General features: G+C 47.6%; 1 protein-coding gene across 1 annotated transcript in view; it reads left to right on the forward strand.

The window, feature by feature from the left end:
• LOC142573887 (uncharacterized) overlaps positions 1–8,296 on the forward strand; it is a 73,488-nt gene extending 65,192 nt beyond the window's left edge. The window contains exon 5 of the mRNA XM_075683100.1: positions 8,150–8,296. Within this exon, the coding sequence (XP_075539215.1) occupies positions 8,150–8,296 (147 nt within the window). The remainder of the gene's footprint in view (positions 1–8,149) is intronic.
• Positions 8,297–13,598: the final 5,302 nt, after the last annotated feature.

Consider the following 13,598-nt stretch of genomic DNA (forward strand, 5'->3'; position numbering starts at 1 on the left):
TCCCGTGGACGTAGCAGCAGCACGCCGAAGCCCAGCGAGGTCAGGGCGCAGAGGCTATGCGATAACACTGCGCGATAAAACGGTGCTCTTTCGCGAGCGGAAGGCGCTACTAAGCAAAGCGGCGGTCTCGCTGACGCACGGCTGCATCGCGAAACTGCCGTGGTCACGTGTCCGCCCTGTGGATCCAGGCGGTTCTCCAAGGTCTTGTCACGTGACACTAAGGCGCTGAGCTTCCGGACTGAAGGGAACTCACCTGCCGCCGACCACCCTCGCTCTTTTCCTGCAATTTTACTCTCGCGGGAATAAATTCTCGGTTCCTGTTATGGCTGGACTAGAGGCCAGCGGTATTTCGCGGGAGCGGCTATTTTTTACGGCGCCCAATCAGCAATGGCCTTCCGTGTTCTTTTCTTTCTTTTTGTTACGGTGGCATGTGATAGGATAGAGGTTGCCGGCTTCGGATTCGGGCCAAGACGCCGCGCCCGAAACATTAAAGAGCGCAGACTGCCTTTACGATAGGGCCAACCCAGCGTGGAAATACTTGATACAGATGATAGGTGCGGATGATTTGCCGCACGTACAAGGCACAAGGCCAGTAATCTGCATTCTTATGCAAATCATATTTGCTCATGGTGTAGATTTGATTATTTTAAAAGGTATTTATTAGCATCCCCATTGAAGCGGGGTGGAGACAAATAGTCGCCTAGACTGCTTGATTTAGTCAGGTTTTTCTACATTGATCGCGATCTAGCATTCTCTTTCTTTCTTTCTTTCTTTCTTTCTTTCTTTCTTTCTTTCTTTCTTTCTTTCTTTCTTTCTTTCTTTCGGGATATTCAATGCAAATTCAATGCCAATCTGATCTCGATCTTAAACGAAACCTCTATCACTATATTGTACCGTTACCTACACTTGCAATCACTCCGGTTCTATCAATTCCTTCCCTGTTATAAACGCCTCTCAGTTAGTTGTCTCGACTTCTGAGCGGTTAATCCGACCAGCTTTAATGATTGCCTTTAACACCCAACTACGGGCCTTGGAGGAAGGTCGTATAGCGGAGAAGCGCGGGAACGCGTGCGTTTTCCTAAATGTGTGCCGAAATTTCATCTCCGGGGCATTTTGCACTCGTTTGAAAACGTGCTGGCACAGTTGCGAGCACGAGATGAAATGGCGCCTTTGTGCAGCACGGCAGCAGACGATCATCGTCTCTGTGCCTTCGCTGCCTTTGGGCTACAGTGCAGTTCAAAAGGCACGCACACCCAGAGAACAGTCTCATCATCATCATAAAAACTTTAATGTAAGACTGGGGAGTTTGGAGCACGCAAGCTCCCGGGCCCCCGCACGACCCCACTGCACTCAAGCGTTTATGTTACTTCGCTCCATAACGCTGGCAGCCCGATCACTAGCCATGGTCTGCACGACCGGGTCTCCAGAGCGCAGCAGGGTCTCCCAGTCCTCCCAGGTCTTCAGGTGCTCGAGGCCCCGCGGGGGAGGATCTGCCGGGCAATGAGAAAGGAGGTGGAGAGCAGAAGCGCGAGGTTCGGGACAGAGATTACAGGCTGATGTGAGGAAAAGTGGGTGATAGTGAGAAAGAGTCAGAGGAGATGGGAGAGTGTGAGTTTGTAATCGGCGCCAAAGGGTTGCGTGTCGATTGCTAAGGGATTTGTGCGGTGCGGGGTACAGCTGACGCGCCGCCTTGGAGGCATTCGTCAGCTCGTTGAAAGTGTGCGCGCGCTCCTTCGTGAATCCCGGATCGGAGGCCCCAAGAGCCCGGTTTAAAGAACCTCGGGCTAAGAGGTTGGCGGCCTCAGTCTCTGCGGTCATCTACATGGCTGACCTGCACTTTTGTTCTGTATTGCCGAAAAAGTATCGCTAGAGTATATTGTTTGTCAACGCACAAGACAACGGTACAGCTCCAACGATGTGGTGTACAAAGACTCACATTGTATCTGGTTAAATTTGCACTAAGGGAAAGCAATGGTGCGAAATTATTACGGCAGTAAAATCGGCAGCGCAAAGCAAACGTGCTAGCGTTTATACGTGACTCGGTCCCCGCCGTTGTTGCAGCTTTTGTTGGGCAACTATGCGGCACCGCCTGTGTTGCGTTGATTATGCAACTCAAAACCCGCCATGGAGCGTGTGCGCGCTGCCTTTCTCGCACGCAATATTTCTAGATAGGCCGCCTATCGACGCTGAAATGTTTTCCTCCGTTTATATCTTACTTCATCTAACGCCCTGCGCCCGCGGCAATGACTGTGGCTACTTCCTTATCACACGGCCCTGTGCGACATATTCAGCAGCCAATTCGAACGGCCACTTGGACCAGTTACGCTCAAACTGAACAAACGTCCACATAGCGACATGAAAAAATTAAATCGGCTGTTGTGCAATGAATACAAGAAACACCGGCATTCGTTTACCTCAGCGATGCAGCTAACGCAGAGAGAGAGACACGCAGACCCTTCGACAGGAGAGTGCTGGAAGTGTGCGCCACGCCATCCACCGAGCATGCTGCTCCAGGTGGGGATGAATGAAGCGATCCGCTCGTATGCAGTTTAGTTTATGCAGTTTAGTTCATGCAGTTTAGTTCGCCGTATGCTGAAGTTTCAAGACGAACTTAAGCGTACGGCGAATCTAAGCAAACTCACTTTACGTTAAGCAAACCCACTGAATAAGTTTAATAACTGAATAACTGTCAACTGAATGTTGAAGATTTATTTTATTCAGTTCCACAGCGTCAACTCCTGTCTTCGGTACATGAATTTATTAAGTATAGTGGTATGATCTCATTCCAGACTCATGCCGGACTTTCAGAGGGTAGTTTTTAAAGTCTTAGAATATTACCTTCGAGTTACTTTTATTGTTTTCAATTACCAACCGTATTTACAACGGAATTGTATTTGTATTGGGTCATGTGTTGCTCCCGTTCTTGTTAATATTTTTTCGAGTAGTATGGACCATTCTTTAGACCATGGTTTTATTAAGCGGAAAGTTTTAAAAGATTTTAGATATGTCGATGTTGTTTTGGTATTTTTATCGCTTGACTCGTCCTGCCAGGATAGGATCAATAAGGTTTTAGATTATTTTAAGGAACATAGAAAAGGTCTCGTGTTTACCCATGAGAGTCTACAAAGCAATGTATTGCAGTTCTTGGAACTGAAGCTTGAGTTCGGTGAGCGCCACGTGTGTTGGGCGAATCAAACCCGTGCGAAAAAGGAACTTTTGTCATTTAGGTCTGCGCACTCGAAGATTCTGAAAAGAGGCATTGCGTCGCCATGTATGGAATTGGCTCTTAAGAGTTCTTGTGTGCTCAAGATGCAAGAAAGTTTTGATAATCAGATCAGCTGACTTCTGGCAGCTGGGTTCCCTATGTCGCTTTTGGCTGCCGTGGTTGAAGCTCTGATTCAGAAAAGAAAGACCACAAAAAGGCCGGCCGCCGAACGCAAAACGCGAAGGCCTGCGGTGGTCCCTGACACGCACAAGGTCACCCATCAACTCAAGAAAGCTGCTTGCGCCTAACAAGCTTCCAAAGCTCCCGCGCCTGCGGAGGGAGCATTGGAGGATGCCAAATTCGGCATGGTGCTTCATACGTGTCGTGCGCTGTCGTCGTGGTTTATTCCATTCCACTCTCACGGATAAGACGCACGTTGGCCAGACATGGCGTTGCGTCAATGAGTGACTCAGGGAACATGCGCAAAAAGTAAACAAAAGTGTAGATAGAGGAGCGCACCTTGTAGCGCATATAAACTCTTGCAGCAATTGCGAGGCGCGATTTGATCGGAAGTTGATCCTTGGCAAAAGCAAGAATGAGCATGCGCGGCTTGCCTTAGAGGCCTTCCACATAAAAAGGCAAGGCAACAATTGCATCAGTGACACATCTTTGTCCCTGCACACATCTGAATTTGAATTCCTCCGTTTGCGTATGTGATAACTTGGCAGATCTCAGTAATGTAATCTGTGTGCCTGCGCGGTTGCGTGGCCTAGGGTTTATATATGCATCGACGACGAAGAAATACAGAAGTTGTTAGTCAGTGCCAGTGTGTGTCGTAGCTTCCTTTTGTGGTCCGTCTTAGGTGTTTGCGCTGTAAGTTTAAGTTCAGAATTATGTACCAACTAGGACCAAATGAAGTTTTACTGATACTCCTTGTCACTTGGAAGGAAACAAATTTGCGTAAAAAGGGAGAATAGTGACACAAAATATGACACTAAGTAGAACACTGGATGAATAAAAGATATACACTTCAACAGTACATCAATCGCAAAGCTTTGTGTATGAGGTCAGTACACGTACGCATATATAACGCCAGATATTTTGAACAGCCAAAACACCCAACACATGTAATACACTGCAAGTACAGAATAGAATTATACATATTGCATAAAAGTTGCGATCACCTTATAAATCAGTTTTGAACCCAGAACAACATTTATGTTACTCATTTAGCTTATTAGGATTATCTGAAACTTAATATTTTCCCAACGTGTTGGTGCCCTCTAAAAACTTTTTCAGAACAAGAAGTGCTCTTTTCTGCAGGCCCGCAGTTGGTCATGGGCCAAGCATCTTCTTTAGGGTGAATGGTCTTCTGTCTAATGTCAACAAATTTGCCTGCAGTACCCTTCTTTGTGGAACGTATTTCGTGCGCTCGAGGAGAAGACGATGCACATCTTCGTCTAGATGGCGACAAGAACACTGCGGACTAGAGACACATTTTATCCTGTACAAGAAGTGTTTCGTAAATGCAGTACCAAGACGCAGATGGTGTACCAATGTTTCAAGTTTTCTGTTCTCTCTTCGATTTTCCGTCATTGATAAGTTTATACATGGGTCTATAAAGTATAACTCCGAGTTTTTAGTTTGCTGATCAAACCAGGTAGTTTTGTTGAGGCAACAATAAATCTGTCTCAGGATCAGATGGACTTCACTACGCACCAGGGAAAGATTGGTTTTCTCTGCTTTATTGTGCGCCCGATTCGCAGCTGCGTCCGCTGCAGTATTACCAGGTATATTGCAGTGCCCTGGTATCCACTGAAATGCAATTACGTGGTTCATTGCGCTTGCTTTTGTAAGTTCTTTGAGCGTCTCATACAATACCAAAGTTTTCAAAGAATTTTATTGTTGGTCTGTAGTAATGTGAGAGCGGCATGCGAATCGCTAAAGGTAACCCATTTTTGCGAATGTTCTTCTGATGTTATGAAATGCAAAGCACACAGGATTGCAAACAGTTCTGCCATGGTGGAAGATGTCTCTCGGGATAACTTAAATGTTTGCTCTAGCGCTAAATGTGGAATGACGAACGCTGAAGTCGAGGAATTTTTATGACACGAACCATCTGTATACACGTGGATGTACTGGGAATACAATGAGTAAATTTGGAAGAGTGCCAGTTGTTGTGCGGCTACTATGAACATGTCTCTCTTAGATATAATCCCGTCAACGGATAATTCTATTTGAGGACATGTTAACATCCAGGGAGGGTAACTAACATCCACTTTGCATAATTCAAATCTTGGTAATAATGCTTTATGTTCTCGATCAATATCGTGAATTTTGCTTTCGTTTCTAGCGGTAAGTGCGAGGTTTAATGGATGCTTATCGTGTTGGGTTAAGATGCGATAAGTATGTCGGCATGTTTCAATCGTTCGTATGACTGGAAATGGTGGGTGACGAGCTTCCGCAATTACTAAAGAACTCGAAGTAGCCTGCGGAACCCCAAGACACACTCGCAGCCCCCTTGCCAGTAAACGTTGAAGACGTTCCTCAGAAGTTTGCGATAAACCATGGAGAATAGGTGCCGAGTACGCAATTTTTTTGTTTTATGAGTGCGTTATGAACATTTAGTGGTGAAGTGACTGATCTCCCCCCCCCCCGCCCCCCTACGTTGTGCCAGTGAGTCGTCGAAGTACGTTTATTACAGCATTGGTCTGCTTTTCAATTGCCCGGGTGTGTGATGCCCATGTCAGCTTCTGGTCAAGAATAACTCCAAGGAATTTATGCTCTTTCACAAACATCAAAGCTTGCCCATTAAGTGTAAGTTGTAAATTATTCAGCTGTCGTCTAGTGAAAGGAAGTACGGCTGTCTTTGCGTATGAAAGACTAATCCCTCTTTCCTTTAAAAGGCGTCGATACTATCGAGACCCTCTCGCAGCGTTGTTTGAATATCTTGTATATGAGATCCAGAGGCCCATATGCAGATGTCATCTGGGTACAGAGAATACTGTAGACCAGACGGGAGTTTTGTGGCAAGGCTGCCATGACACAGTTGAATAAAAACAAACTGAGAACCCTGCCCTGCGGAATGCCTTGCGTGATGCTGTGATAATTACTCTCTTCTTCGATTGTTTCCATAAATATTTTTCTATTTTTGAAGAAATTTGATACCCGTCGCAGTGTTCGACCGTGTAGGCCTAGCTCTAACATGCCAGCAACAACGTGTATGTGACTTACAGTGTCGAATGCTCTTTGAATGTCCAAGAATACTGCTACTGTCACATTTCCACAAATTCGTTCACGTTCGACGCATTTGGCAATGTCTAATACAGCATCCATTGTACACCTATATTGTCGAAAACCGGTCATGTAGTTGGAAAACACATTTGTGTGTTCACACCGACATTGCAGTCGACTGTCTATCATCTTCTCCATTAGTTTGGAAAAACAGCTTGTGAGACTGACGGGTTGGTAGGAGTCAAGACAAAGGGGAGTCTTACCTGGTTTCAGTTCTGGAATTACCGGAGCTAATTTCCATTAATCTGGAAGAGTCTCTCTTATCCAGGTATCATTAAATATCTCCAAAAGAGCTATTCTTCCTGCTGGGCCTAGGTTCTTTCACATCACATATCTAACACTATCTGGGCCTGCGGTTGTCTTTGTACGGCATGACGAAAGAGCACATTTCAATTCATTTAAGCTAAACTCAATTTAAGTTCAGGATGTTGTGACATAAAGCACGCACGAAACTTCTGTTCTGCTAGTGTTGCCGAACTTGTAAATTGTAGGCAAGTAAACAGAATTCCTGGTCTGGATATAAGTTGACAGAATTCGTCAGCAACAGATGTTTCCGGAGTGCTTCGAGCTACGGCAAGGGTGCCTCGATGTCCTCCCCCTCCCGCGAGGGAGGAGGACATCGAGGCACCCTACTGCGCAGAAAATCGTAGCGCCGTCTGTCGGGAGCCGTTTTACTTGCGGACGGCAAATGGGTGGTGATGACGTATGCAACGTCACCGCTTCGCGCTCGGGGGCAGGTGATCTGAATTACGCTAAAGGTATGCGGACCCTTCAGAAGCAATTTTCTCGTAAATAAGTCTCTTCTAGGCCACGAAACAAGCGCTGAGAGGTATCTGGAATGGTATTTCAATAGTCCACGTCGACTTAGTGTTTGCACTTAGTGTCCTAGCGCGAAACACATGACACACTTTAGAGCGTATGCAGTGTGTTTGCAGTGATATCAACGTCCCTCGGGGCGTCTAAATGAAACCAACAGTTCACGTTAACGCGCTGCGATTTGTCCGTCCGGCACGTGTAAACACAGGGTGGTCATTCGATAGGCAGACGTCCAGATCCGCTGAGTCGTTCCAACGGTGGTGACGCAGAAAGTGCATGCGAAGCAGAAAGTGCTCTGTTCCTTGAAAGTGTATACAGCGTGACGGATCCGAGACGCGTTCACATGAATGCGGCAGTATAGCACATCGCATTTATTCGCGCATCACGGTAATACTAAGTGACAGCGTTTACATTCGCCGCATCCCCCGCCGTCCGACAAAAGACAGTTTGCGGCGAGTGCATGCCGCTGGTCAATGGGGGAGTCGCACGCCGGCAGAAGCCTCTTTTTACTCTCTCTCTCTCTCTCTCTCTCTCTCTCGGTGCGATATGCCAGCGTTTACATGCACCGCGTGAGTCGAATTACCCGTCTCGATCGACTCTCTCCTGGTGCATTATTGCCAATCACTTTCCTGGCACATTGCCGCGATGGATGCGATTCTCTCAAAATGCGATGCGATGCAGTACTTCTCGCATTCATGTAAACGCTGCTCTTGTTGTTTATGAGCGCAAATTCTGCGGTGTCATCTTGCTGCCGTGAAAAGTGCGGCGACAAAACATTGCCTGCTTTTTCTAATACCGATAAATTTACTCAAAGCCGCGTTGCTTGGAACGCAGGACGCGACGATGCAGTTCAACGCGGACCACCTGAAGAACCTGATCGAGCAGGCGTACCCACCGCAGGAGATGATCCTCCACTGCCGTATGAAGGCTCGCTCGGACCTGTGCCGGGACTTCGAATGCAGAAAACTGCAAGCACTTTAGCTCCTCTCTGCTTTGAAAGCGAATGCTCTCTTTGAAAGCCGAAACCATTTTTCTGTATCTGCACCTAATGAGCGCGCTCGGAAATTCCTGTTTGTGTGTGGTGGACTGGCCGCGTAGCATCACTATGTGCTTCGAGAAAGCGCCAGTCGACTGTGTGGGGGCGTGCAGGAAGGAAAAGGTTAGGAGGCAGCATCGCGCAACGTGACTGAAGCCAAGAGTGTCGTCCCAACACGTGGTGAAAGCGTCACAGCATGGGGAATAGAGCGCGCTGTCGGTTTCAGTACTCCCAGTTGATTTTTTTTTCGATACCCTTTCGCATGGAGTAAGGAAAAAGTCCCTTCATGTCGGCAAATCTCGATTTTCGCTCCGTGATCTCGACGCAATGTGTCGCGTTTTGCATAGAGTTTCTCACTATAACACCTAGAGGGTAATCTGGCGCCACCGTCTATGGGAGTTTCTTAAGGGGGCACCGTGCCGTCATGGGAATGACGGTATATGTGTCTGCGAGGCTCGTGTTGGCTGGTGTTGTAAGAGGCTTCGTCTAAAACGTGGATATGGCTACGCAAATAACGCGTTCTCAAAGTAAAATCTTCATAACATTTTTCCATTCACCCATATTACATCTTTACTCACCCACAATGCATCACCAAGCGAAGAAAAGCAAGAACAGACGACCAACTGTGTCAAAGCGAGCGCGAACCTTGTCGTCTGTCCTCCAACTTTAGCGGCCCGCTGATACTTTTTACGTAACATGTATTCGTACACAAAATAACAAGTTCTCAGAGTTAAATAAAACATGTTTTCGCGTAATAATAAAGCTAAAACAGATTTTCACGTGCTGTTTTAGTAGAAAGTGAAGCACTGTGACAGATTGAACGGTACTTGCCAGGCGCGTCTTCAAGGTGTCCTGTCTCTACGAGAACGATGCCAATCCGAAGTCACAATATACCAGCATTCCCATGCATACCACAGCGCAGCAGCGCCAGATTTCCCTCTAGGTAATATAGTGAGAAACTCTATGGCGTTTTGGGCCGACACTGAGCAAAGGGACTGGCGTCACGCAGCATTAGCTTGCTAAGGCTAAATGCGTGACGTAATGCTGTCTTCTAACTTTTATTGCGATAGCAATAATATGGACACTCGAGGAGCATTTCTGCCGTCGCCGTGAGGTTCCGCGTAAAGTTCAAGGGCGATAGAACTGGCGCTGTATATGCTGTGTGTACGAATGAAAGCGTGTGATGATGAGGTGGCGGTCGCGGCTCAATCTCGCGCATGCAAGGGAGGGAAGCGAGGAAGAAGCTCGCACTCTTCCGTCGCGCGCAAGGCTCCTAGGGAAGGGTAGGGAGCTGCGGGCGCCTTCTACTCCGAGCCACTTCATCTTGAAAGCCATCTGCGACGGGGACGAAGTCCGCCACGCGCTGTGCTTACGTGGCTTCATTCGCGTTGATGCGAGACGCAACACGAAGGTCAGTTCGCTCGCTGCTGCTGCCGCACTTCCTCGCGCCAACGTTTTGACAGCGTGTTTCCGCGGTTATCGAGTGAGATGTGTTCATGTTTGCTTGTGCGCGCGTGGCACCATGCTTATTAATTTAGTTAGTATGCCTGTGTTTTCAAGCTTATATGGCTGATAAAACTACTATCCTTACTTCGTATAGCTGTCCACTAATTTGTTATCGCAATCGATGCTTCGCCTTTCCGGTGAGACTGCGACCTTCTCCCTTCCTGCATGTGAGGGGGTGTTTCCGATTGGTGCGTACGCGTCGGACGGTCCGTCGCCGGGTTACGAGGACGGTGGCGTTCCTTCTGGTATACGGTCTGAAAGGCGGCCAGTGTTTGTCCGCAGCAAGAAGAAAAGAACGTAACGATGGCTGTGCGTGTTCATAACATGTAAAGCACAACAAAACAAAAGCTTCTACATTTAAAGACACACGGTGCCGACGTGGACGCGGCCCGCCTCGATCTGAAAAGACCGGGCTTCAGGACTCTAATAAAGTTTTGTGAATGAATGAATGAAATGCGCAATTGGTTTGCTAGAAATATCTGTATTTACTCGTCCAAAATATTTATGCACTATTACATAATGGTTTAATCATCAACACACCACTAAAGTCTTAAGCATGCGATCTTCGTAGTATCGCTGGTTCGTCCAATGCATCTTGGGGATCCGCAGTTGCGCGGATAATTAGGCGAGGCCAAACAGCTGTTCGCTCACTTAGATAATCAACGAGTTCGGATACTGTTTACACTAAATATGCCTAACAAAGGTTTATTTGTCCGCTAAACTTCAGGGCTAATATTTGCTTCACGACTTTTAGAAATATCGTTTTCCCTGCTCCGCCTACAACCAGCTTAAGAAGCGTAAAGCTGCGGAAAATAACACCGTATTGAGCAAAAAATAAATTCAGGTCTGTCTCTGCATCACCATGCGCTATGGCATGCCAAAACGAGTCATGACTGTGGTATACAACTTATTTTACTTCGTTAAAGAGATCATCCGGTAGTGCCGCACACTTTCCAAGATTCTCCAGCGCCTAAAATAACCGACACCCATTTGTACGGGTGGTAAAGACGTACAACATTTTACAGCGAAGGTGTACATGGCTCAGATCCCAAGTTTCGTGGCGTCTGCGAGCAGTCGTCTGCTTCGTTGGCGCGCAACCACGCGAATGCGCTCGTGGCACTGCTCGCCCGTTCGTCGTCGTCTTCTTCCCCAGCTAGTTCCGTGGCGCAAAAAAAAAAAACATCATCATCACCAATGCCTCTTTCGAGCGATGCAGACGTCACAGCTCTATAGATAAACGACGTAATTGATCCGTTCCGTTCCGCCGGTGCAATGGATAGGCCGCGCTTCTTCATGGCTGTAGAAGAACAGCGCCCGTTTGAAGAGCGACGGAGGGAGCAGAGACGCGAGTGCGGCGGCCGCCGAGCGCAGCCGCGAGACGGCTGGTGTAAGCGACTAGCGAGAACCCACGAAGCACCCGCCGTGAGTCAGAGAATGGCGCGAAGCGCCTTTGTCGTCAAGGGGTCAGCGTGGTTGAGTTCAAGGGTGCGAGCACGAGGTTCCAAGGAGACTTCCTTGATCGTCAGTTCGGTTCTACCTGCAACGGCTGTGGCAGACTATGTATGGTTCAATAACGAGCGTCGTCGCAATGGGGAGGCCGCGTTTACGGAGGTATGAGCCATTGCTTAAAGGTGTACGCGCCGTTCATTGTCTTACGTGACGGACACGCTTATTAACAGCGCTGAAACGAGGTGTGTGCGTACCTAAATCGTCACGATGACCACAGATGAGGACAATAAATATGTTCGTACCTTTGTTCGAAATTCTGTGTCACCACTATGCCGTGCGCTAAACATCTTCGCTGATCATAGATCATTAAAATATTGATAATGAAATTGTGTGGTATAACGTACACAAACTGGGCACAGCGGTTTACGAGTGGCACTGCTGGGGAACATTCCACGACAGGGCGTTTCTGCATTCTGCCTCCATCGTGATGCGACCGTCGCGGCATAGCATCGAACCCGCGCCCTGGTGCTGAGCTGCACAACGACACTGAACCACCGCAGCGCGCTTTTTCTTGGACACGAAACTTGACACCATACGGCTATGACTAAGATATGACGTATGACGTCATAGGTGTGACCTGCGTACCAACTTGAGCATGTGCGGAAAAACAAGCCATTGCTGCATGGTGAGCCCCCATGGGAATGTGACAACAAGGGAAAAAAGAAGGCGCGACATATAAATGGCTGAATCAGTTCTGTGGAATCCCGCAAGGCGGAGCAAGGTTCACAAAAGGAAGAATTGTCATCGGCCCGACTTCTGGCCTGACGCTACTGAGGAAAGCCATATGGTTTCCTCAGGAAGAAAGCATTGCAGTTTGAGAAAAACAAAATTTCTGTACCTTGTTACTTCGTTTCCTTTGCAGCTTCATCTTACTGCCGGCTGGGCGACAGTTTTTAATTTCATGGGCCTTCCACTACATGGAAGGCTTCCGCAGAACTCTTTTGCCCTGTGCTGTGTCCCTGTGCTTTGATTTGTCGATTCATTGGCTGCACGATTGTGAGCCTTTTTGTTAGCTCTGATGGTAGAGCGACTGCCCGGGAAAGGCTTTGGCGCCGCATTCGATCACAGGACCAGGATCTTCTTCAACTGTTTCACAATTTCTGAGAAACTTGTATGGGTTTCTTTTGTAGCTTCACACCACTCTCGGGTGGTTGGCAGTTTTCGCTTTCAAGGACGTACGTGAACGTATGAAGGCGCGAGCCATGGCCTGCGCGGTGAATTTCAAAAACGCTTGAGACGCTTAAATCCGAAGCATTTCTTTTGAGTACCCCTGCTCACTTTGCTAAATAGCCATCCTCCAAGCTGTGCCAACGTTATATCAGAGAGTAAGAAAAACTCTATGGCGGTGAGAGGGCGCAACAACCGCGTTGTACTGGCTGCCCACCCCTTCCAAAAACCGTTATGAAAGAAATGGCGCAAAAGAAGACGGCATTACACTAGAGCAGGCACCTGTCCTGTTGTCTAGAATTATGTGTCGTCTTCTGTTGTGTACTTCCTTCCATTGTGAACCTTATACCAAGTAGGCCATCAACAAGACCTACTCTTGTGACACAAACCTTCTCTACCAGTTCACACAATAGTCTTAACGGGTGACATATGAGGTAATCAGAAAATATGAAATACTCAAACTGCGTAGCACTGAGCAAAATTTCTGAGTGGTCGCAAGTGAACGCTAGAACGTGCGTCTTTTGTCGTTCTTCAGACGACAATGCGACACGGAACCGCCCTGGATCGCGATACATTCTCGTCAAGCCATTTGTGGGGTTTAAGACGGCATACGGTTGGCTTCCCTGCCTCTCTCTCTCTCGTCAGCCCAAAAATAGCGTGGAGCAGCAACATAAACTTGCGGGTGAGCTCACTTCGCGCGCCAGTCGTAATTTATGCCCCTTCGCTAAATGCGCTCACAGGATGATAGTAGAAAAACGTCGACGTCAACAACAAATGACAGCCGCCACCACCCTAAGGAGGGTTGCCTCATAAGAAAGTATCACAGAAAGTGATTAATCAAAAAATGCGGCCTCTGAAACGCACCATTTAGAGACAGCGCGCTTTGGTCGAACGAAAATAGCTGCAGCCTTGGGAAAGTTGAAGGTACGCCAAAGCTGTGCAGGAAGTTGGCGTTTTGTCGCTTTTAACATGCCCACTGAGATAATTATTCCTCTATGCCCAAATCAAAAGCTCCGTCTGCGAGTGGTTTCTCCGTGTTTCCTTCTTCTGCCGTCAAGCGTCGAT

Source organism: Dermacentor variabilis, chromosome 3 (genome assembly GCF_050947875.1).
Source record: "Dermacentor variabilis isolate Ectoservices chromosome 3, ASM5094787v1, whole genome shotgun sequence".
Taxonomy (NCBI): Eukaryota; Metazoa; Arthropoda; class Arachnida; order Ixodida; family Ixodidae; genus Dermacentor; species Dermacentor variabilis.